General features: G+C 48.6%; 1 protein-coding gene across 3 annotated transcripts; it reads left to right on the forward strand.

Moving 5' to 3' along the window:
* The first annotated feature begins 487 nt into the window (after window positions 1-487).
* Window positions 488-24,915, forward strand: LOC143829590 (rac GTPase-activating protein 1-like). 3 transcript variants are annotated; one of them, XM_077320749.1, is made up of 17 exons: window positions 488-582; window positions 3,267-3,491; window positions 4,539-4,675; window positions 6,763-6,835; window positions 8,428-8,466; window positions 9,616-9,693; window positions 10,591-10,702; window positions 11,588-11,766; window positions 12,578-12,733; window positions 14,037-14,132; window positions 14,961-15,162; window positions 15,314-15,419; window positions 16,159-16,291; window positions 17,215-17,326; window positions 17,456-17,576; window positions 17,834-18,271; window positions 24,338-24,915. In XM_077320749.1, exons 2-16 carry the CDS (start codon window positions 3,321-3,323, stop codon window positions 17,883-17,885), a joined length of 1,767 nt encoding a protein of 588 aa, XP_077176864.1. In that variant the 5' UTR covers window positions 488-582; window positions 3,267-3,320; the 3' UTR covers window positions 17,886-18,271; window positions 24,338-24,915. The 3 variants fall into 3 exon arrangements, with proteins under 3 accessions (XP_077176864.1, XP_077176863.1, XP_077176867.1); XM_077320748.1 differs by having other exon boundaries at window positions 494-578; window positions 3,285-3,491; XM_077320752.1 differs by lacking the exons at window positions 488-582; window positions 3,267-3,491 and adding an exon at window positions 3,542-4,106.
* Window positions 24,916-25,367: the final 452 nt, after the last annotated feature.

The raw sequence follows: 25,367 nt of genomic DNA on the forward strand, positions 1-25,367 counted from the left end.
CGGAAAGGTGGAGCTTGCCGAGCAGGCAGAGGTAGGGGGTGGGTTCATGCCAGAAAGTGTGCTCGCTCGGACGCGCAGGCCGAGGAATGCATTGTGCCTAGATGAGTTTCAAGCCTCAAAGCATGTTCAGGCTGGTTCTGTGAGGAGTGGGTTTCCACGGAAGGAGAAAAGGGGCATCTCCATTGCTCAAGGGGCTTTGGTCTCTCTTCCAACGACTTTTCTGCTAAGTATGATTTCTGTTGAGATACTTCTCCCTAAGCATGGTCACCTTTGTCTCCCAAGCTTGGAAGCCCTTGCAAAAATGCGCGGCCTTAGGCTGGGTGTGGGGGAGCCTCTCCTGACTGTCCCGCGCATTTTAAAGAGGCGCTCTTAGCGGTTCCTAAAGACGGCGCTATTGTTCTGGAATCGTTGCGCTCTTGAGCTTTGCCTTGAGTTGTGTACCTTTTTGAATGGTTGTGGAGCTCACAGCATCATTGTTTTTCTCCAGTATCTTTAACAGGATGAGTCGTTTGGGCACACAGCTGATGCACGGCATGGATCAACTTCTTCAGCTTATAGAATTCAACAGCTCTATCGAACTAGGTGGGTTTACTGGAAGGGTCCTTTTGGCTTGATTATGACTTGGTTTCCCAAGGTTGTTTTAAGATGTAGCCACTCTTTTGTGCCCCCTCTCAACTGTTGATCCATCTAAACAAGATTATTCCTTTAAAGCAGGGGCAAATCCCATTTCCAGAGTTCCTCCTTGGTGGGGAGGGGTGTTACATGCAGGTTGTATTGTGCCCCAGTAAGAAGTTAGCCAGTGCCTCAGGCTTTTAGTTGTCTGTTCAGTTAACATGCTTAAAATGAGTGCCTGGTGCAATGATGCTCAGTAGCAGCAACCCACGTGGGCCTCTTCAACATGCCACCTGTGGCTCTTCCATTCCCTAATGTGGCATTCACCTTGGTTGGTAACTGTTTTCCACCTTGGTGCAGATGCCACAGAAAGTACAAAAAGCCTGCAGGCCTTCCTGAGGTGCAAGGATGCTTGGGATGGAAGCAGATGTGGCTCTGTTGGTTGGCGTCTGATGAGTTAAACCACTGGACTTAAGCTGTTGCTGTTTTATGGGAAGCAGATGTGTGCTTTTGGGCGCTCACAGTGCACATTTACTTTCCTTCTCCCCATAAGTCCTGTACCACTGCATCATTTTTGGTGCCCCATTTCAAAACTACATTAACACTAAAATAAAAAAAGAAATAACGCTCCTGTGTCCTGAACCAAGTCATTGATCCTCTTAGCTGAGTATTGTCTAGTCACAAGGGCATCATCTCTCCAGGGTTTTAGGCAGAGAAAAGTCTGTTCCATAATCTGCTTCCTAAAATCCTTGGACTGGAGACTGAATTGAGTGAGACTGGGTATCTAAATTGCTGGGATAGTCCAGGCAGGCCCCTGCCCTGCAGGGCTACTGTTGGCCGGAAGTAATGGGTGTGCAGGATCCCCAGATATTCTTGATGTGGCACCCTAAGGTCCAAACATGCAGATTCAAAGGGTGAAAAATATAGTGGGAGATCCATTCTCTCTTGAAACACAGATGACATCTTCTCCCAACTCCCTCCCTGGTCATTGAGCCATAAATTCATCTGCTGTGTTTATAAGTCCATAAAAGCCTTGACTAGGCCTTGCAGGTATCCAGACTGATTTCCTCTGCTGTCTCTTACACTGGTCTGCTGTGCAGGGTTCTCACCTCCTGCAAGCTGCTATACAGGACATCTTTCAGCCTCCTGGCCGCAGGCTCTCCAGCTGGCCCACACCTGTTTCTAACCCATGTTCTCTTAAGTCATCAAGTGAGACAGACAGTGGCCCCTGAAATGTCTGGAGGTTGAGGAGCTTCAGCCATCCTCCAAGACCAATAAATCTTCCAAATACTCCTCTCGTTCTTCATTCTCCAAGCTACTGGAGGTGTCAGTAGGTCGTGGTGCCTCACGTTCTTTCACTTTGGCTCTCATACACAGTTCTTCTTCCTCATCATGCCATGAATACTTGTGGGGTCGAGTCTTTCTCTCCCAGACCTTTCCATACTTTGTGACATCTGCCTGTATGTCTGATTTTAGATCTGGGGTAATCTTCATCTCTGCAACAGCACCAGAGGCACCAGCTAGTCCTGCTGTTGCCGTCTAGTCTGACTTATCCATCCTGACTCGCCAAAATAATGGAACATGCTGCAGAGCCAAATAGCATGTTGCCCTTCAATGTATTTGTGCACAGATGCACGGCATGGATCCCCAAGCTGCTACCATGTCAAAGAGGCCTGAATTTCATGGGTCCCCAGAACTATTAGACACACGAAAAAGCAATCATAAAATATATTTAGGATTTATTATAGTAATATTTTAAACAATAATTTTCTTTCTAAGTAACACACAACACTAAAATCCTGCATTAAAGAAAACAAGAAAAATAGCTTAACTAACACATTTGAAATCTGCATTAGATGACACAGTCTTACAGTCCCAGAGTCAAAGGCTGCAGGTCAAGCATTTTCTAGGTGGCCCTCCTATGCAGTCTCAACCGATTATAGTCAAGGGCTTTAGTCTATCAGAATCCAAACTAGTTTCCGTCTCAAGGCTCTTAGCCCAGTTATAGTTTTCTGACTCATTCAGGTGATGGTGATAGTCCAATCAGGACATATTCTCTCCTGAACCCTCTAGAATAGTACCTCATCATCCGTGACTCTCCCTACCCATCCTCTGGCTCACAGGTTCTCATGATGAGCCAATTATCCCATGCTTTACTTTGACCATGAAGATGGTAAGGACCATGTAGGCAGAAAGGCTCAACCTTTGAGATGGAATAAGTCCATTACATTAACCCTTGGGAGGAATCAGAGGCACTTTGCCTCACATTTACCATGCTGATTTGGGCAACTCTTTTAACTTTTTCATAGAAGGAAACTTTATAGAACCAAGTACTGCTGTCAGAATTTGGCAAAGCTTCTATCCCATGAAGTATTTCCTGTGAGGAAGGGGGATACTAGGGCTGAGAACCCCAAGCTCAGAGAATCCCTGGTGGGGAATGAGATGGGGTTGAGCCTGGCCTTTTAAACTCAAGAATAACCTCATTACATTTGCTATCCACTAGCTCTGATGCAAACTGTTTCCAAATTGTTTGGCCAACATCTTGTTGAATTGCTATTGGGTAATTCCCAAGTTACATATTTACAAAAGGTCCACATATAGCTAGATTGTTTTTTCTTAGCACCATAGAGAACTCTTTGCTTTCCTATCCTCAGTGCTTGCATCTCTCCAACCTAGACTACCTCCCGATCTCCCGGTGTCTTGAAGGAATGCGCCAGCGATGTTGTCAACTGGACCATGATCTGCAGAGAGCAAGGGATTGCCTGCGCCATTCAGAGTCTGAGCGTTCAGTGCTGGAAGTGAAACTGAATCATGCCCGCAACCAGGTGGAAGTGGAGATGAAGAAAAGACATCGGGCAGAGGCGGAGCTGGAGGCACAGGTTCTTCTGGGGAGGGATGGGTAGCCATGGTAGGAGGATGAGCTGCACATTGCTACATGCTGCTCTTAGGGATATAGAGGATAGTCCTGTGCCAGGTATGGGGTGGGAAGGAAGGGGAATGTAATATAAGTGCTCTGGTACTAGCGTTTGTCCTGTTTCTGCTCAAGCATCATAGAACTGATGGTCTATATCCTATAGGGGAGGGGGGTGTTGAGTTTTTGTTTAATAAAGGATGTTCCTACTTCTGTATCTCAACAAGTCATTCTCTTTCAGCACTGAATGTGCAACAATGAGGGGATACCAATGTCAAGGTTACAGCAACAGTCTGTGTCAATGTTATAAAATGTAATATGAATCTTTTGTGACTTTGGAGAAAACTTCAAAATACAAGAATATAGGATGCTAATTTATTACATCATTTGTAGTTGCCCTTTTGCACTGAGACTCATGGGAAATTACAACATATAGAAAGCAATTCAGACAGTACAAGACACCCATTAAGCATACAGAGAGGACTAGGATTACAGAGATTAGGACACCACGCAAACCGAGGCCATACCAGAAGCACTGTCGAGAGTTGATGACAAGAGTGAAAAGTGGTGCAGTAAAAACAAGGTAAAACATAGGCTGAATATTTCAACAGCCCATTATACTGCTCCCTTATATCAGTGCCCTCCTGGACTGTAATGTTATACCACAATTCTGAACCCTGAATAAAACCCTGAACATTTAAATCACCACAAGCTGCTTAATTTATTCAGATTGTATTGTTTGTTTTGTTACACTTTTGAACACAAAATTGGGTGTCTTAATGCTGTGTGTGTGATTGCTCCCTACTCCCCCAGCCCATTCATTCATTATTTTAGTTTTCACTCTGTATTGAGTTGGGAGCACTCTGTGCCTGCCCCCCCACCAAAAAAACCCCAAACACACACACAGATGAAGGATATACATATCATGTGAACCTTATTGCAGCTGGGGGAGTCCATGAGTGGGCACTTCTGGTTCCACTCTTACAGGCTCTTACTTTGTTCCTTGCCCCCTCAGGAACGCAAAGTGCAGCTTATCTATGACTACCTGATGGCTGATCCACAGATCAATCCTTTCAATGAAGACCAGTGCTCAGTCCTTGCAGCTTTTGATGGACGATGTTTACGTCGCAGCACTCTTCAACCTGGCAAGCAGTGAGTGCCCAGCAGATCAAGGTGTTCCAGTCCTATTTAGATGAAATCAGTGGGCCTGCATTGGGGACTCCACCCCCCTGGGTCCTCTGCCCTAGATACTTTGAGCAGCACTGAATGCAAACTTTTGCTCCAGCACCTGCTCTCTCTTCCAATGCAAACATAGCACTACTATTTATTTTATTTATTATTTGATGGGAGGCCCAAAGCAGCTTAAATCTTCTCTTCCATGTTATCCTCACAATAGTCCTGTGATGTAGGTTAGGCTGAGAGTATGTAACTGACCTGGGATGACCCATCAAGCTTCCATGATAGAATGAGGATTTGAACTTGGGTCTTAGCATAACATTTTGACCACTCCACCACATTGGTGTTTTTAGCCCAGCTTTATACCTTATGGGGACCTGAAGTCCATTTATAGTGTTTATATTGTGTATGCAATGCTCTTAAATATAGGGATCAGCTAATCTACTGAGTGGCAAGAAGTTGCAGCAGCAATGTCAGTGTGTTTGAATGAGGCAGCCCTGTTAACTTACATACTTATACATTTTATTTACAAATATATAAGTAGATTATTGGCAGTAGAAAAGAGGTAACCCTACAGCAGAGAGACTGAACAAGATCCTACACCGCAAAGGTGTTTCATCTTCAGCCACTTCACAGCTTGTTATATGCATGTTTCTATCAGGGTCAAACTAAATGTGACCTTGAGAATCCCCAGTGTCATGTTCCCAAGCATTTTCTTCATATAAAGCAACAGAGCAGAGGCCCAATTTGGATCAATGAAATTGAACCTTTCTCCCCATTCCTCCCTAAAAAAAAAAAGAAGAAGAAGAAGAAGTTTGGAGCTGCTATTGACCCCATTTGGACAAAAATATTATTGGAGCCTTATAGTAAAGGAAATTGACATGTTTTAGGCTGCTCGGTGAGTTTATGCAATCCTAAGCAGAGTTGCACCCTTCTAAGTGCACTGAAGTCAATGTGCTTAGAAGAGTATAGCATTTTAGGAGATTGCACTATCAGTAAATGAGATGAGTCTTGAACTTGGGACTTCCCATGTCAAACAATGTGCTGTGCTACTTCTCAGTCAACTGTTGAACAGTCCAATGTTCAAAATGCTGAAATCTCAACCTTAGAATATCCTGGGGTTTTTCATCAAACTCGGTGACTCAAACTGTTATGTAAAGGTATCCCCTGTGCAAGCACCGAGTCATGTCTGACCCTTGGGGTGACGCCCTCTAGCGTTTTCATGGCAGACTCAATATGGGGTGGTTTGCCAGTGCCTTCCCCAGTCATTACCATTTACCCCCCAGCAAGCTGGGTACTCATTTTACCAACCTCGGAAGGATGGAAGGCTGAGTCAACCTTGAGCCGGCTGCTGAGATTGAACTCCCAGCCTCATGGGCAAAGCTTTCAGACGGCTGCCTTACCACTCTGCGCCACAAGAGGCTCTTATGTTATGTACAACATAACATAACATACAACTGTTATGTACAAACACTTTAATACTTTGATTGTAACCCGTGACTTCTTCGGGTAGTAAAACACTTTAATACTTCCATTCTTTGGTCTGGGAAATGAAGTGTGTTAAAGTAGGACAGACTTCAAGTGTATCACATTATCTACCTATAGACCACTTCATCTAGGAGAGCCAGCAAATTATTTTTCTATTGTTCATGTAATAGTTCCACATGCTTCTGTTTTGCTGCACATACATATGTTGTGTCTGTGTTATAGAACTGCCAGCATGCACACAGCAAAAATAAGATGATTTTCACAGGGAGTGATCTATGCCTAGTGTGCTTGGGTTTGATTTTCTAATGGTTTCCCAATTTTGGCATGCTTTGAATGACTCCTAAATTCATTACGCTCATGTCCACTTGGAGGTAGAGCAGTAACTTATTCCTCAAAAAATATATACACACAAGTGATTGCCTGTTTTCTTGTCACTATTAGATCCACATGACAATCTTGGAAAACAGAAAAATGAACAAATGGGAAATGCAGTAGTGGGTATTTGAAGATGTTCCTGACTGATCTCAACTGATATTCATTTCCCTTTGTACTGACCTGCTGTTCTTCTCTGGTAGGCTGTCTGCAGTGGAAGAACTTGGCAACTCAATCATATCTGACATCAGCTTTGACCACTCGGATGATGAATTGGTAAGCAGCAGCCCCCTTCCTAGGCTAATCATGCGAATATGGAAGGGTTAGGGTATGGCCAGATGCTTGCCACTACTGGTTCCTGGGCCAAGATTTCACCCTGGGAATGGACTATGTCAGCTATCCAGGCAGTGGTGGTGAAGATTTTATCAGAAATTGGTATGATCAAGGGTGGATTAAGTGTTATGAAAGGCAGAATTAAGGAGAATAAGGTGTAATTTCCCCTTGATCATGTTGGAATATGCAAGACCTGTCGTGTGAATAATTCAAAAGGATATGAATATCCTACCGGGCCCATTGTATTTAGCATAGCATAGATGTATATTTAGCATAGTTAGATTAGGAACTTTTTTCAAATATTCTCCTCCAGAAGCCTGATTGGCTCTTTGGAGACTCCCTGCTTGCCTCCAAAACAGACAGACTGAAGACAACAGAACAGAAATATCTCTCTCGTCTCTCTTTCTATACGATGTGTGTTTCTCTTTATAGCAGGGGTTCATGAAATTCTGGGGTTTCATGATGACCCTGGAAAGGTTTCCCAAATGGATGGGAGTTAATTAATTTTTTACATATACTCACTGCATACAGTGAGTTGCAGAAATCCAGTCTAGGATGACCATTGCATGGATCACTGTGAGCAGGTGTTCCAGAGCCAAGTAGGGCACTAGTAGTTTGCTTGGCACAGGTAGAAGAATGCCAACCACGCTACTTTTGCCATCGTAGAGAGGGAGGCATCTAGAATCACACAGATATCTGGAAGAGTGAGCCAATGTCAGCTGCATCCCATCCAGGTTGGGCAATCATGTTCCCTCACTGGAACCCTTCCTGTCCAGCTATAGGACCTCCGTCTTTGAAGGATTGAGCTTCAGACGACTTTCCTTGAGCCGTCCCATCATTGTTTTCAGGCGTCTGGCTAAAGATTCTAGGGTTGAATCTGGGCAGCTGTCCATCAAGAGGAAGAGCTGGGTATCATTTGCATATTGATGGCACCCAAGCCTGAACCTCCACACCAGTTGGGCAAAAGGACGCATGAAGATGTTGAATAAGATTGGGGAGAGGGATGCTCCTTGCAGAACTCCACAAGTGAATTCACAGCAGCTTGATTGACTCTCTCCAACTGCTGTCTGCGACCCCGGAAAAAAAAGATCAGCCTTTGAAGGGCTGTCCCTCATATCCCAGCGTTGGTGAGGTGACAAGAAGAAGAAGTTGGTTTTTATATGCCGCTTTTCCCTACAGTCGCCTTCCCTTTCCTCTCCCCATAACAGACACCCTGTGAGGTGGGTGAGGCTGAGAGAGCCCTGATATAATTGCCCGGTCAGAACAGTTTTATCAGTGCCGTGGCTAGCCCAAGGTCACCCAGCTGGTTGCATGTGGGGGAGCGCAGAATCGAACCTGGCATGCCAGATTAGAAGTCCGCACTCCTAACCACTACACCAAACTGGCTCTTAACCACTACACCAAACTTCACCAAACAAGCTAGGAGCTCATGATATTAACAGGGAGGGGGGGTATTCTCATGGAGGGGATTGACTACTGAGTAATATGTGCTGTACTTCTGAGCCTAACCCCACTTTATTTGCTCTTTCTTCCAGGATCATGATAAGATAAAACCTGCTATAAGCAGCAGAAGAGTAAGTGAAAAGGCCATTTCAAATCTAAGTGAAGCCTACAGCTGGATAGGAAAAATGGAATTTATAGATGCTTCCCTTATTCTGCCTTCAAGTGTCTGGAAGTTCTCGTCTGCATTGTTGAATCTGCATGATAAATATTCTGCAGAGATGATGGATTGCCTTTTTCAGATGCCTTTCACAATGAGATCTTGGTTGTTCTCCACCAGGTTACTTTTGGGATAAAAAAACCCCTAGTCTATGAGCAAGTGGGTGTGGGGTTTGAACATTTTTAGAGTCTATGATGAGCTAATAGTGTCTATCTTGGCTTCACAACCTAGTGTCTATCTTGGCTTCACAACCTAAGGAGGATTGTTCCTTCTTTACATTATTGATCACCTTTTCTTAATGAAACTCAAGGCAGATTATACAGAGAAAATTGTGGCAAGTAGTGGGTCGAAACATATAATATGCAGTGTAATAGGGCTAGGACTGCAGAAATTCAAACAAAGCATATGAACTGTTACATGCTAAATAAGCAAATAGTATCACATAAGCAGAAATACAATGCACTGAGAAAAAGACAACACATAGAGCAATAAATGACATACACCACACACACTGGTAGTCTACAGACCTCTTCCATTCCTTGAAACATGTCCTGAGCCATTCGGTTACAATACGACCTTATCACCCTTATAAACTTACCCTCCTGAAAAAGTGAACTCTATTCTAAATTTTACAGGTATGTACCTTAGTGATCATGAGATTTAGGGATATCAAAAAGAGCACATTTGTATAAGAAATCAAAAAAGAAAGAAGCCTTTTCAAACTGTCCCTTTCTGTGCTGAAAACACAGCACAGAAGGGTATTGTGGTTTTGTTGTGGTGGTTTTTAAGAAGCCACAAGGGGTCACTGCTCTCAGAATTCCCAGTTCTTATGGTTTATGGAAACCTGGACCTTGAAACCATTTCCTCGCCTGGTCTGTGGTCTCCATGGACACAGGAGAAAGGAGGAGGAACACTGACACTCATGTTGGCATATTACAGAAGACTTTGAGAACAAAACCCCTTGGATTAAAGCTGGAACAAAGCCTGATCAGGATGCAGATTAACCATCCCAGATTAAGTAGAACCATCGTTATTTTATTGTTGAACTCATTTCCTTCTCTAGCGCTCCTCTCTGGCACCCCTGATCCAGCCAGTGATTGCAGCCAAGCGAGCACGGCCATCTGTGACTCCTGCTCCTATTGTGAGTATGTCAATGTTCTCAGAACATTTATCTTCCACTGCATTGGAGTAAAACTCATTCTAAGATGTATTGCAGGTTATGGATTAATATGTGTACAATCAATCCCACAACCTTTTGGAACCTGATTGTGCATAAGTGTTAAGCAGTGGTGTCGTCTGTAACATCAACACCTAGTTGGGTGTCCTGCAGGGTCCTAGAACTGCCCAACTTACTTCCACCATTTAAAGAAGTCCACATGAAAGGAGGTCTCTGGAATGGGGAAGTGGTGGAAGGAGAGGCAGGCACAGGCTAGCATGGGTGGCAAAATATCTCTGCATGGCCTATGAGATTATGAGGGATCTTTTTGACTTGGAGATGACCTTCCATATAAGCATATATTGGTTGCAAGTGATACACTGATATCCATTTCCATTTTTTGTGATAGCTATGTGCCTTTGTGCCCCACCTCCAATATCTGAATGAGGCTTGCTTGTATTCATAATGTTTTTGGAAAATTCATGAGGGAAAAATCCATCATTAATGACTTTGGTTGAATGAGGCCTGCATGTTATGAGGTAATATTTCTCTGAAGGCCAGTTGCAGCAGGGAAATGGGATTTGGCGTATGTCACCTTTGCCTGTGGACTTTGCAGAGGCATCTAGTCATCCCTTGTGGACTAAGTGGGCCATTAGTCTAATCCTGCAAGATATGGCCTATATTCTATCATCCTATCTCTGGTTTCAAAACAAAGAGCTTTCTGTCCACCTGGAGAATGGAACAGAGGAGTGGACATCTGTCTTCAACCTACAAAGATCTCTCTGTTCAGCTTTCTTTGCACTTTGGTATAGTCATCCATGTCTCAAATATGAATAAGTGTGATTGTCCTCTCTTGTCCTCCTTTCTTTAAAATCTTGGCAGGCAAATGAGCTGGCTTTGAGATCTGGAGCAATTGTTGAAAGCAGCTTGCCACCTATTGGGGTGGTACCACGCCGTCGATCCCAGCAGAATCGTCGCATCTCCACAATTACAGGTAGTCTTTCCTTTTCAGTTTGACCTCTCTCGTTGGTGGGAATGGCCATTACTGAACACAGAAGACAGCTGGTTGGCCAGCAGTACTGGAATGCCACCCTAAGCTTTCAAAGCTTTCCCCCTATACATGTTGGACTATATTCCCAAAATGCTGAGAAAAGAAGTTGTGATGCTTGAATTAGGCCTACCTTCCATCTACCTGGAAGGAAGCCATTCTCTTTAATTTTAAGTAGGAGCAGGCTGCAGTTGCTCTCTGATGCAGAAAGGGCACTCCGAATATGAGAGGTAGTTGACTTCTGTTTTGGTCTTTATTTAAAGAGAGGCCTTAACCAACATTGTTAGGCAATGGTGCTAGGAGGATAGGACCTGCAGTTGAAGCATAGGACTACAAAGCTGAGTTTGGCAAAACCTCCAATAGACTCCCTCTGACTCTGTTTAAACCACAGACCGGGAGGCACCAATGATAATTTCAGATGGAGCCTGAGCTGTAGGAAGTGTAGTTTTATAGGAAGTTTCTTCTCCCCCTGAACATCCTTGGAGATAAGTCCTTGGGATACGTTGCTTTGAATTCATCCCCAACTCTTATCTCTATCTCGACACTTTGATGTTGCGATAGTCCCAAATCCTGCACTACAGGAAAATATGAAGTGAGACTAATGTGTCACCCTGGCCAGAACTCCTGGGCATTCCTGTGCACAAGAAGCCACTGATGTGCTCTTCTCCACGAGCTCTTTAAATCTCAGGGTCTTAGCCTCCAAGGAGAACTTGGAGTTTGTGATAAGCAGACAGACAAGTATTGGGATTCAGCAGTGTATGCTGGGAAGTGTCATTTCCAAATGGTGTTTGTTCATGTTCCTAGTGCTGAGAGTGACTCTTCTCTCCATAGAATTCACTACAGTTTGGAGCAGCAATGAAGAGTCTGATGGATGTAGCAGTCGAGCAGAGAATGAAGCCATCGGTATAGATACTGGAGTTGGGGGGAAGGATGCCCAGGGCTGCGTCACCTCTTCTCCTTCCCCCACACGGGAAGCACCACTACTCCAACATCACTTCACCTCTAAGACAGTAAGTAAGACTTGAGAGAACAGGCTTGCTGTAGCCACTAGGTACTATTTACTTATTTATATTTGTACTTGTTGATCGCCTGCCCCGGATCTAGCCAGCTCGTGGCGGTTTACATAAAAATCTAAAAAACCCACATAAAAACAATACACAACAACCCAAGACGGCAGCAAAAATCCCGATCTGCAGGACGTCACCACTCCCATCCCTCTGATCCTCATTCCCATGGCCAGCAGCCTTCCAGGGGGGCAATTTCAAGCGCTATCTGGCCAAACAGGCCTTACCAGGCCTGTATAGGGAGAGAGCCGCTCTCCCTAGCCCAGCCTCAACCAAACACTTGGTGGAAGAGCTCCATTTTTCAGGCCCTGAAGAATACTGACAGCTCTGTCAGAGCCCTCCGCTCTTCCAGGAGCTCATTCCACCAGGTTGGGGCCAGGACCAAAAAGGCCCTGGCCCTGGTTGAGGCCAGGCCTATCTCCCAGGGGCTGGGGACTACCAAGAGATTCCTACATGCAGAGCGAAGAGCCCTGTGATGGGCATAAGGAGACAAGTGATCCCTCAGATACTGCCCTATCTCCTAGTCCCCTCTCAACTGTGGGGGACAACCTTACAAGTACTCTTCAGGAAAGAAGGCTGGTTCCTTTTGAATGCTTGCAAACTGAAGAGAAACTATCTATGATGTATGCCCAAGTAGGCAGGCAACAGCACCAGTGCACATGAGCTCAGGTGAACTGCAGAACTGGCCAGGAAATAGGAATTCAGTTGCTTTTTCTGCTTGGCTTATCTCCCTTTCTCTCTCCTCTCCATTCCTAAGATCATCTGTCTAGAGTCATGTGCAGTTTGCAAATCCCGCCTGCGCTTTGGGAAGGTGGCACTTAAATGTCGACCTTGCCAGCTTGTTGTACACCCTGAGTGCAAAGAGCGCTGCCTGTCTCTCTGTATGCCAGGTGCACGCCCAAGAAGGAGTGAGGTAAGTGTGGCAGGATGAGAAAAATTGGCTCCATATGCAAGAACCAATACCAAACACATTTCGGTACAAAGCCTTCCTCAGTGGTAAAATTCAAACTGAGCACTCCACCAATTTAACACAGATATACATTAATAATTGTCGATATGTCTGTTCAGTAAAAAAGATTAATGGATCTAGGTAGGATAGCTACCTTATTCACACTGAGATGCATTATTGCATCATATTTTCCCCATCGTCACATTTTCCATATTTTCAGGGGAGTGGACTACGATGATGCTGATTCTTTTCTGATTGTATCTGAGCAGTCCTTTGGAGCTTTGCGCATTGCAGATTAGGCTTTAGAAGGTCAATATTGCGCCATTTAGAGTCTGGGTTTCTTTTACAGTTAATTACATACCCTTTTTCTAAAATAATCAGGACTTTTAAATTTCCGGTTATTTAGTCACATGTTTGATAAGTATTTTAAGATCTATGGGCAAATGAAATATTTTACATCTTGATAAGTTGCCCATGTTGCAACTCAAGAATATTTGAGTTGCAAGTGAACGTCTCAGTGTGAGCAAGGTAGTTATCCTAGTTCTATATATTTTGAAATGTTTAAATTATTTTTTTACTGAGCAGGCATATAATTATTTTTCTCCCTCTCCTTTGAGGTCCATCCTGTGTATGATCATTTTTATGTATGTAAAATGAGTAACCAGCTTGCTGGGGGGTAAACGGTAATGACTGGGGAAGGCACTGGCAAACCACCCCGTATTGAGTCTGCCATGAAAACACTAGAGGGCGTCACCCCAAGGGTCAGACATGACTCGGTGCTTGCACAGGGGATACCTTTACCTTGTTAAATTAATGGAGTAATCAGTTTGAATTTCCATCTGAGGAAGACTTTGTGCCCAAACTTGTTTGGTATTGTCCTTGCATATGGCAACAACTTATACCTTTTAACCTTTATTTACATGATTAGACATTTGACTTTATATTAGGATTATGCTAAAACACTAGGTTGTTATTTTTAAATTATATTTCATCAATTTGGCTTGCATGATTAAATTAATTTTTTTGTATATTCACATTATGTGCATAGTTATATTTTACTTTTGTTTTCTTTGTTTCATCCTTTTGGGTTACCTTTCTTATGTAAGGCTGTGTTTTTCTCCCATTTTTTATTGTACTAGCTGGATGATAACTGGGGAGGAGGCTTTGACCTGGAAAAATAGCAGTCATGTTGACATTTTGTTTAGGACAGCTGTGCCGAGGATGTTTCTCCTAACTCTATTGTATTGAATATTTTCTTATTTTGCAGGGCGTACTGGCTGATTTCGCACCGGGTGCACCTCCCAGGGTGCCTCCACTGGTGGTTCAGTGTGTGAGTCAAGTGGAAAGGCGTGGTCTACAGGAGGTGAATGTAGGGGGGTACTAAGATCTCTAGACAAAGGGATAAGTGGGCTACCTTTCTTCTATGATGTTTTTCTCAGCTTTTCAGCTAAACTTAATTCCCTTTCCATGTTACTCTTCCATTCTTTCCTGTGCTTTATCCAGTTGTTTTCTATGGAAAGTTATTTGCTCCTCCAACATGCAAAGCACCCTTGGCTTCATTACTCTTTTTCCAACTTGAATCCATACTACCTCTCATGTCCATCATATTTTAGTCCACAGCATCCTCCCAATGTGTCATCTTTCTCTCTCCAGTGTTCAAATTACAGAGTCCTGATGTTCCTTGGGGTGACACAAATAACGACTGGTTATCACATACTATAAAAATTTTGTGCCTTCCAAATGCAGTACATCCCTTTTCTGCACACAACTGCAGGGAGCAGTTTTGGGAAGGCCTCCCCACACCAATTTTGCTTTTTCAAACTGCCCCTTGAAGCTGCTATTGACTCTATGGTAAAATTTATGTGTAGCTATGTAAATAATAAACGGTAATGACTGGGGAAGGCACTGGCAAACCACCCCGTATTGAGTCTGCCATGAAAACGCTAGAGGGCGTCACCCCAAGGGTCAGACATGACTCGGTGCTTGCACAGGGGATACCTTTCCCTTTACCTTTATGTAAATAACAGTGTTTGTAGGGGAGGCCATAACAGCTGTTCTCATACAGCAAGGGGGTAGATTTGGACCCTGGTGCTCAGTGACCTTGTGATTAAACTTACTAATGGTATTGTGCTGGGCCAGGAATGCAGACTGAAGTCCAGATGTAGTGGTGACTCTTTCTCCTGTCCGGCAGATGGGGTTATACCGAATTTCTGGTGCAGAGCCCATTGTACGTGAATGGAAAAACAAACTGCTTTGTTCCAAAAGAGCAATTCCATCTTTGGACCACGTGACAGATGTGCATGTGATCTGTGGCGTTCTCAAGGACTTTCTGAGGAGCCTGAAGGAACCACTTGTTACTTTCTACTTGCACTCTGCTTTTCTGCATGCTGCAGGTATGTTTGGGCAGGGCAGGGCAGGAGGAGGGAACTGCCTGCTCCAAAATGAATTCTATGTAGTGGCTTCTCCATATTGTCTAAATACTGACATCTGGGGGTGGCTAATGGGCATGCCCAAGGACCCATATCTCCTCTTCCTCTCGCCCAGATATCCCAGATGAAACTGCCCGCAACAATGCTCTCTGCCATGTTGTGATGAAGATGCCTCTGGCCAACAGAGATACACTGGCTTTTCTCATGCTCCACTTGCATAGGTGAGGAGGGAGTTGATGCCAATAAGCACAGAAGTGAAGGGGGAAGCAAGGACAATAGGGTATTAAGAACTATACCCAGTTTCTTCTGCCTTGCTGGAAGTGTTGTTGCTTGCTCAGGACATTTGTGGTATAAAGTGTTCTGTATGTTTTGCTTTGTTGTGCATTTTCCCCATTTAAGGCAGCTACATGGCTTAATTATTATTTTTACAGTGTCACACACACACATACATGTTCCTCTTCTTCTTCCTCTGGTTTAAAAATGACTATTTTGATTAATTTTCTCTTACATAAGATAGTCAGTGTTCATCATAGCTGACTTATTATTGCCCAGGTGCTGTCTGTGGTCCTTCCATGTTCTCCATAGCAGCTCTGACCATGCAATGTTTCTGTGCTTTGCCTCTTTTATTATTCCTTTCATAGACCCTCCACTTCTGTTTGGAAACCTATTACCTGTAACTGCAAAGATGCAACTTCCATTTCATACGAATCCATTGAAAGCTTAGGGGATAGGAAAGATTATGAGGAGGCGGTTCTGGTCCTTTAGAGCCAAGTGTGTCTCTAATGTGGGCTTGAAGGGCCCCTACTGTATACAGTATGCATCATGGTCTCTGCTCTAGAGCAGTCCCCTTCACCACATCTTCGTAGCATAGCTGAGTAAAGTGGAACAGACTTCTGGTGCATGCTGGAACACTTGCTCAGGACTCCATTAATCCATCTCTCCTTCTCCCCCCCCCTTTAGGGTCATAGAGAGCCCAAAGTGTCGAATGGACCAACATAGCTTGGCACGTATCTTTGGACCAACTCTAGTTGGGCATAGTATCCCCAACCCCACCCCTGTCACTATCTTGGAGGACACACCTCGCCAGAGCCAGGTAACAGATTATCAAAGGGGGATAGATGACCTTGTGGGTTGCACCTCACTGACTTATAGTTGTTCTCATGTAATGTGTGTATAAGGGCAAGCAGTCTACAATCTATTCGTGAAGCCTCTGGTTTTAGCCATAATATGCCACATGAAATGCTATCAAATGCCATAATCAAAAAAGGCTGCGTAAAGTGCCCTATGCAGCCTGGTGGCATACTTCGCCAGGAGATGGTCCACTGTGGAGCAAACACTTTTGAAACTTGCTTGTTCCTCTGCTAAAATGTTCCCCTAATCAAGCCAGTCCCAAAACTTCCAGTTTAAGTATGTGGCATAAAGCATACATACCACACTAAGCAGATCAATTGGGTAGTAATTAAAAGGATGTGCTTTCACCCCTTTTTTAGAATGAGGATGGCCAGATCCCATTTTGGGGGGATCTGCACAGTTAATAGTGAGAATGGCTTCCTTCTTTTTAAAAGCAAAAATCTGGAGTGCTCAGGATACTAAATTCTGGCTCAATACAGTACATGTGTGAGTCCAAGTGCAAACAGTACAATACACCCAATGTCATTATATGGAATAAAATCTCAAAGTGGTAGCAGAGCTGCAGTGAGGACTAGATAGCCCATGCCAGCACTGCACATATGATCTGGTGTTCTTTTGCCAAAGCTGATAGAAGAGGCTGAGGTCTTAGTTTCAGACCTTGGTCTGAGAGAATGCTGAAATTTAGTATCAATAATATTATATGCAGAGTTATGGGGTGGAGAGGGCTTTACAGACTTCTTCCTGAATGAGCTGTGAAGAAAAGAAGTGGGAACAGAAACCCATCTGTGAAACTTAAGCCAGAACCAGCAGCAGAGAATCTGACTGAACCTCAGGTTGGTAGGACATAAGACAAGAAGCAGATGCTTTGTTCCCATTTCCCCACAGGTGGTTGCCGAGCTTTTACGACTGCCACGTGAATTTTGGAAACGTTTTGTATGGGAAGAGCGGAAGGAGCTGGTGTCATCAGAGCCACAGGCCACCGTAGCAAATGAGCAAGGCAAGTCAAATTGGGGGAGCAGGAGGTAAAGAAAGAAGGGTGGGGAGAGCTTCACCACTGCCTGTCTCTGGTGATCTGCAAAAGGAAGAGGACCTGATCATCTCTTTAACCTTTCTTTCTTTCTTACAGAGTGGATGTTCCATCCTTGCACTCCCCCAGAAGTAAACTCCATCCAGTCGAGCCCAGCCCCAGGAAGCGGCTGCCTCCCCAGTAAGCTACGTGACTGCATCGGGACCACCTTCCCACCTTTGTGAGTGACATGGGGGAGAGTGGGAATATAATGGGATGGCTCTGGCACCATCCCACCTTGGGGCAGAAAGGCTAGAATTGGGAAGGGCTGTGTGTATCCATGCGCACATCTGCTCATTCTCTGTCAGGATGCCGTATGCTGTCTGCTGCGATGTTTTCTGACCTTTTCTCTGCTATGGGAACTATTGCCAAGGAGACAGGCATGTGTTTGTAGAGGCCATGTCTAGTCCTGAATCCAATTTTGTTCTCTCCCAACAGGCAAGTTCCTCGCTCTAAGAAGGCTGGCAAATTCTTCCCTCTCCCAACATAAAAAACCTGCCTGGATGGCCACCTCCGTACACCAGCTCTTTGCCTCAATGCCGATCCCAGGCCAGCATTCTTGCAGATCATGAGAAGATGTTTTCCCTCGCCTCTTGTCCTGATGGTGGCTGAGCCTCCATTCCTGTGTGTCACCACAGTCCCTTCCACTCACAGTTAGAGATTCTCAGAAGAGAGGAATCTTTGTTTCCATGGTGCTAGTGCCTTGTTGACCAAACAAGGAAGCCCAGGCTGGCTTCTGCAGTTGTGGAGCAGTGACTTTTTGCATAAGGATATAGACTGATGGACAAAAAGATTGCTACTTACGTGATGAAGTTTGAGGGACAGGAGACAGCAGAAAGCAGCACTTGACTGATGGGGCCGTTGTGACTGAAGAAGGTGTCGTGGTTCGGTCCTTGGTGGCTGGGGAACCGGACCGAACCCCGCCATCAGAGGCGCCCGCGATCACGGAGGTAGGGCTTGGTGATCATAGGCAAGCCGGCAGCTGGGCGCCCCACCCGATCGTTGAGGTGGCAATGGCCGCTAAAGAACCTCAATGTCCCCCTCCACCTTTTGACAAGGGCCCGGAGATGGCCCTTTGTTCCAGGAAAATGGGCCATCAGGAACCCCGGAAAACCTCGCATATGTGCATGAGTCATGATTGTATCAGCATGTTCCCTCCGCAAGTACTGGGTGGGGCAATACAGCCTAAGGAGGTGGGTTTTGTATAAAAGGGAGCTTCCACCTGGAGTTCGGTGGAAGCTCTTACTCCATACCAGCGGACTCCACGTTGCTGAAATAAAGCTTGTTCCTGTTGTATCGTTCACCAGGCCTGGCGTGACGTTTTCTTCAAAGGGGCACCCTGTTTTTTCAGTTAGCAAGCGGGTCCCCGACATCGTAAGAGCTTCCCACCGAACTCCAGGGTCGGCATCGCATCCGAGCGCTTATCGGGACGGATCCAGAGATGGCGTTTTCAAGCAACGGGGCGGTCTCGACCCCCACGAACCCCGGGAACATGAGTTTAATGTCCCCGGGAGATTTCCTCCGAAAATCGGGGGGCCAGGAGCAGCTGTCCGGGACCCCGAGACCCTCGGCAGCGGCGGCCAAGGGAAGGCGCCGGGCCATGGGGTTCCCAAGCACGGCGGGGAGCGCGCCGAGGTCTGGGGGGTTGGCCCCAACCTGGGACACCCAGCTGAGGCAGGCGCTTCGCCCGGTAGGACCTGAGGAATCCCTAGAGGACCTGCGGCGGGCCATGGCGGACTTGGCCAGGCGCTTGCAGGCAGCTGAAGCCCGTGAGCAAGCTCGGGCCGGGCCCGGAGGGACTGGTAATACAACGGCGGAGGGGATCGCGTCGAGTGAGGACGTCTCCAGCGACGAGGACGAGCCCGGCACTGGTGAGCGGGCCCCGGACCCCGACCCGGAGCAGTTTTCAGTCCCGAGTAGGCGAGACGGCCAGCGGAGAGGCGAGACAGCAGAGGATCTCGGGGGAGCGGGTGAGCCGACGGGGTGGCGAGAGCCGGACCAACGCAGGAGCGACGTGCAAGGCAGGGAGCGGCACGGCGTCGTTGGGCAAGTTGGTAGCCGGTGGAGCGGAGCAGGACGAGACGGCGGACGCCGAGAATCCCGGATCCGGAGGGGGTCGGACTACTCTCCAAAACGTTCCCCCCCAGAGCTTAAGGCGCGTTTCGACGGGACGCCGGACGACCTCCCGCAGTTCCTCCTCCACGCGCTGACGCATGCCCGGAGGTATGGAGACCGGTATGAGGACTCCGAGGACTTGGTCTGGGGGGTGGCCTCGTGCCTCCAGGGCAAGGCGGGTCAGTGGTACCTAGGGTTGGCCGAGCGCGGCGACCCGGCAACTCGGGACCTGCAGGACTTCGTGGTCGCGCTCCGCCGACGATTCCAGGACCCCCAGGCTGAGGACAAGGCAAAGAGTCGGATCAAGGGACTTCGACAGGGTACTAGGGGGGTTATGGACTATATAGACATTTTCCGGAGGGAAGCAGGCAAGGTGTTCTCCTGGAACGAGGAGACCCAAATCGAGTACTTCCGGGAGGGCCTTAACCCGAAGCTCAGGGAATGGGCCGTGATCAAGGGGACGGAAGAAGATCTGTCTACACTGGAGAGGTGGTGTTTTGTGGTCGCCAAGCTGGAAGCCAGCCTGGGTTGGGCCGCCGCACCCCCCCGGGAGGCCAAAGGCGGGTCAGCCGAGGCGCCGAGACCGGGCCCCGACAACTCTCGCCCCAAACGACCCCCGAACCCCGAGCGGGAAAGGAGACGCCGGGAAGGTCTGTGCCTGAAATGCGGGGGGTCAGGACATTTCGCAGCAGCGTGCCAACGGCAAGGGGGGGAGGACCGCGGGCTCTCCCAGGGGGGAGGTGCGACACGCCCCCAGCAGGCACGCCGGGCGGAGGACCTCCGCAACGAACCGGGAAGCGCCCAGGCGACGGGAAACGGCCAGGACCTGCTGTAGACGGCGCCGGGCAGCAGGTCCCGCGGTGCGAGGGAAAACCCCTACAGCATGAGGCGCGACCTCCGAACGTGGTAATTTTAGAGCTCCGGAACCCGGAGAACGGACTAAGTTGGGTGGGGGAGGCTCTTTTGGACTCTGGATGCGACCACAGCATGGTCCACCCCCAGATAGCCCGGGCTTTGGGGCTACCGAAGCGCATTCGGAAGGTTCCCCTGGTTTTCGTCCAGATGGACGGCAGCCCGATTCAGGGGGGACCTTTCGGGGAGGAGGTGGGTCCTATCGCCATCCACATAGGGGACCACCAAGAGCTGCGGTGGCTGATCCAGGTCCCCGTAGCGGGATATCGGGCGGTGTTGGGCCTGGATTGGCTGAAGGAACACAACCCCGTGGTGGACTGGCGGGCGGGGACCCTGAAGTTCGACTTGACGGTGGGTGCACGGCATCGGGTCCCCCACGAGAATTCCAGCCACAAGAGGACGGCGGCGCGTCCCAGGGGAGCGGCGGCGGCGCAGCAGGAGATACCAGAGCCCGAGGTCCCGCCAGAGTACCGAGACCTCGCAGCCGTTTTCAGCGAGCGGGAAGCGGACGAGCTACCCCCACACCGCCGCACGGACTGCGCTATCAACATCCCAGAGGGGGCGGTACTACCCAAAGGGCGCATCTACAAGATGAGTGAGGGTGAGCTCAAGGACCTCCGGGAGTTTTTGGGTAAAAATCTGGCCCGAGGTTTCATCCGGCCCGCTTCCAGTCCCATGGGAGCTCCAGTCTTGTTCGTCCGGAAAAAGGATGGGTCCCGACGGCTGTGCCAGGACTACCGGGGCCTCAACGCCATCGCAGCGGGGAACGCTTACCCCCTCCCGCTGATCCCGGATTTGCTGGCCCGGCTGGGCAAAGGGACTCTGTTCACTAAGCTGGACCTAAGGGAGGCGTACTACCGGGTACGCATCCGGGAGGGGGATGAGTGGAAAACAGCGTTTAACTGTCAATTGGGACAATTCGAATTTAAAGTGATGCCGTTCGGTTTAAGCGGGGCACCTGGGGTTTTCATGAGTCTAATTAATGAGGTGTTGCAGGACCTTCTGTTTCAGGGGGTGGTTGTTTATTTGGATGACGTCCTGATCTACAGCCAAGATCCCCAAGAGCACGTGACCCTGGTGAGGGAGGTGTTAAAGCGCCTGCTGGCAAACCACCTATACGTGAAGCTGGCTAAGTGCGAATTCCACCGTCCCTCCCTGGACTATTTGGGCTACCGCATCTCAGCCCAGGGCATAGCTATGGACCCCGAGAAGGTGCAGGCGGTGCTGGCCTGGGAAAGGCCCCGCACCCGGAAACAGCTACAAAGCTTCCTGGGGTTTGCTAACTTTTTTAGAGGCTTCATCCCCAGATACTCCTCCGTAGTGGCTCCCCTCACGGACTTGCTAGGTACCAAGGGGAGAGGTCCTCGCGCCACGCGGCCCAGCGCAGCGCTCGGCTGGAATGAGAAATCGGAGGCAGCGTTCCTGGCCCTCAAGCAAGCTTTCGCGTCTGAGCCCACGCTACTGCACGTCGACCCAACCCAGCCGATGGTGGTACAAGTCGACGCCAGCGACGCAGCAGCCGGGGCGGTTCTCCTGCAGCGAGACAAGGCGGGACAGCTGAGGCCGGCGGCCTACCTCTCACGAAAATTCGCCGAAACGGAGCGGAACTGGTCTACCTGGGAGAAGGAGGCGTTTGCGATTAAGTTCGCCCTCACCGAATGGCGGCATTGGCTGGAGGAAACAGAGGAGCCGTTCGAGGTCTGGACAGATCACAAGAATCTGGAGGCGCTCCGGCAACCGCGATCCCTGAACGCCAAACAGATGAGGTGGGCGGAGTTCTTTTCGCGGTACAATTTCAAGCTTGGTCACATCCCCGGCAAAGAGAATTTCCTCGCGGACGCCCTCTCCCGTCTGCCGCATTATGGGGAGGGGTACGCTCCCTGCACCAGGTCCGTGTTTGGTGAGGAGCAGATGGGACGGGGGGTCGTCACTAGGCGTCGGGCCAGGGAGGAATGGGAGCCCGACCCGGCGACCGCCCCGCTCCGAGACCGCCTAGTGGCAGGCTACGGGACAGACGAGGAGCTGGCTGAGCTCCGGGACTCTTTGATTTTGGACTCCGGTCTCTGGCGGAGGGGGGAGGCTGTCTACGTCCCGGAAGGGCTACGACGGGAAGCCCTCAGCCTCTGCCACGATGCTAAGACCGCCGGGCACTTCGGTTTCGTAAAATCCTGGAAGTTGGCCCGGCGGCGGTTTTGGTGGCCCAGTCTGCGGCGGGACACAAAAGCTTACGTCAGTGGTTGTCCTGTCTGCCTGACCTGCAAGCCGGGGGTTGGCAAGCCGAAAGGTCTGCTGCACCCGCTCGAGGTCCCGACCCGGCCGGGGTCAGTGATCTCCATGGACTTTATAACAGACTTGCCTCCCAGCAAGGGGAAAACGGTGATCTGGGTGGTGGTAGATCTATTTTCCAAACAGGCCCATTTCATTCCTTGCGCCAGTGTCCCCAGTGCTTCACAGTTGGCTCGGATGTTCCTGGATCACGTGTTCCGACTGCACGGGCTGCCGGACAAGGTGATTTCCGATCGGGGCTCACAATTCGTGTCCCGGTTTTGGCAAGCTTTCCTGCGCCTGTTAGACATCGAGCAAGGGCTGAGCTCCGCTTACCACCCCCAGACGGACGGGCAGACCGAGCGGGTTAATCAAGTACTGGAGCAGTACTTGCGGTGTTTCGGTTCCTATCATCAAGACACCTGGGTGCCCCTGCTCCCCCTGGCCGAGTTCGCGTACAACAACGCAGACCACAGCAGCACGGAGATGTCGCCTTTTGCCGTCGTCTACGGGACAGACCTGAGACACTTCCCGGAGCTTGGAGAGGTCCCCGCCCGGGAATCGGCCGACCTTCGCGAGTGGGGGAAGCGTGCCGGGAGCTGCTGGAAGTCGCTGCAGGAGCAGCTCCACAAAGTCAAGGCAGCGCAGAAAGAGGACGCCGACCGGAAGAGACGACCAGCTGAAGAGATCCGACCGGGGGATCGAGTTTACCTTTCCACCCGGAACCTACGGTTGAATTTGCCCAGCAAGAAGCTAGGCCCTCGGTTTTTGGGGCCTTTCGAGGTCTTGGCCCCGATCAACGAAGTTTCGGTCAAGCTCAAGCTCCCCAAGAACCTCCGGCACATCCATCCCGTCTTTCACGTGAGCCTTCTAAAAAAAACTCCGGACGGTGACGTTTGGCACCCCGTGTTTTCCCCGCCAGCGCCCGAGGTCCTGCCGGGGGGGGAGCACCACGAGGTGGCGGATATCCTGGACTCTAGACTCCACAGGGGGAAGTTGCAGTACCTCGTGGAATGGAAGGACTTCGCTTTGGGGGACCGGGAATGGGTCTGGGCAGCGGACGTCCTTGCGCCCCGACTCACTGAACGTTTCCACAAGCGGTATCCTGGCCGTCCCGGGGGGTTGGAGAATGGACCTTTGGGGGGGCAGAATGTCGTGGTTCGGTCCTTGGTGGCTGGGGAACCGGACCGAACCCCGCCATCAGAGGCGCCCGCGATCACGGAGGTAGGGCTTGGTGATCATAGGCAAGCCGGCAGCTGGGCGCCCCACCCGATCGTTGAGGTGGCAATGGCCGCTAAAGAACCTCAATGTCCCCCTCCACCTTTTGACAAGGGCCCGGAGATGGCCCTTTGTTCCAGGAAAATGGGCCATCAGGAACCCCGGAAAACCTCGCATATGTGCATGAGTCATGATTGTATCAGCATGTTCCCTCCGCAAGTACTGGGTGGGGCAATACAGCCTAAGGAGGTGGGTTTTGTATAAAAGGGAGCTTCCACCTGGAGTTCGGTGGAAGCTCTTACTCCATACCAGCGGACTCCACGTTGCTGAAATAAAGCTTGTTCCTGTTGTATCGTTCACCAGGCCTGGCGTGACGTTTTCTTCAAAGGGGCACCCTGTTTTTTCAGTTAGCAAGCGGGTCCCCGACAGAAGGCTACTGGAGAAAACCAACTGATTTTGATCCCTCCGACTTTATTTAGCTTCAGGAAGCAAACAGTATTAATTTGGGGGCATGACGGTGTTCAGGGAAACATAACAATACATTGCAGCCCCCTAAAAAACTGCCTTTCTGGTCCAGGGGGAGCCCCTAGGAACAGCCCAGGGACCTGCAAGTGGGAGGAGGATTGGTCACTAATCACCTTCCCCAGTAGCAGGAAATGAGCATGGGATAGGACCTATATTGCGCTTCCACTGGCAGTGAGCATGTTTTGCTAATCAGATCACTTGCTATATGGTCGCTTTCCTAAGGGCAGAAATGCCAAAGCAGGACCTTTAACAGTATTGGCTAGCAACAAAAGTTAGCACTAGCCTGGCTTTTCTTGGCAGTTGCTACAATTCCTGTGTCACTACTCCATTTGTGTTGCTGGGGGTCGGCATGTTCCTTGTGTATTTGGTCTCATGCTCACACTCCCTGTGGCTATTATAAAAGGGTATGGCTTAACGATGCTAGTGAGTGTACTCCTGCTGAATCTGTCAATAAACTTTGGGAAGGAGGTCCCCTAATTGTGCAATGTTACACTGTCATACTTTGAAGGTTAAGCCACATAAAGGTTATCTGAGTTTCTTATCCCTGAGGACAAACTGAATGTAGAAGTTGCTGCACAATTATGAAGATTAAAGATGGACAGGAAGAAAGCAGGACTGTAACCAAAGTGACTATCTTGATTTGGGGGGGGGGGATTAACTCTGTATTTCTTTGGTATTGGTTTTCTTATTTCCCCTGAGTATTTCCATCCTCTCTTGGCAGGGCTCTCTGCTGGAATGATGTTTTCATGCTTTCCATTTTGTGTTCTTCCTAGATGTGTCTATGTCTCTCACAGTTCTTTCCCTTTGACTTCTTGTAAGGGCACTCAGCCTAGTTCAGTTGCTGAGCCCTTCATGGTATTATTAACCCCCCTCAAATTGCTGTAGCTTTCCCAAAGGTGCAAAATGAGTTTCAAAAGGGTTACTGACAGGACAGGCC

The sequence above is a fragment of the Paroedura picta genome, chromosome 2, assembly GCF_049243985.1.
Source record: "Paroedura picta isolate Pp20150507F chromosome 2, Ppicta_v3.0, whole genome shotgun sequence".
NCBI classification, from domain to species: Eukaryota; Metazoa; Chordata; class Lepidosauria; order Squamata; family Gekkonidae; genus Paroedura; species Paroedura picta.

Bases quoted from the DNA above. Each gene is read 5' to 3' on its own strand.
- LOC143829590 (XM_077320748.1), top strand. From the start codon at position 501: ATGAGTCGTTTGGGCACACAGCTGATGCACGGCATGGATCAACTTCTT. The intron at 12,734-14,036 runs GTAAGTGTGGCA...CTTATTTTGCAG, and splicing joins CACGCCCAAGAAGGAGTGAG to GGCGTACTGGCTGATTTCGC. The intron at 14,133-14,960 runs GTGAATGTAGGG...CCTGTCCGGCAG, and splicing joins AAAGGCGTGGTCTACAGGAG to ATGGGGTTATACCGAATTTC.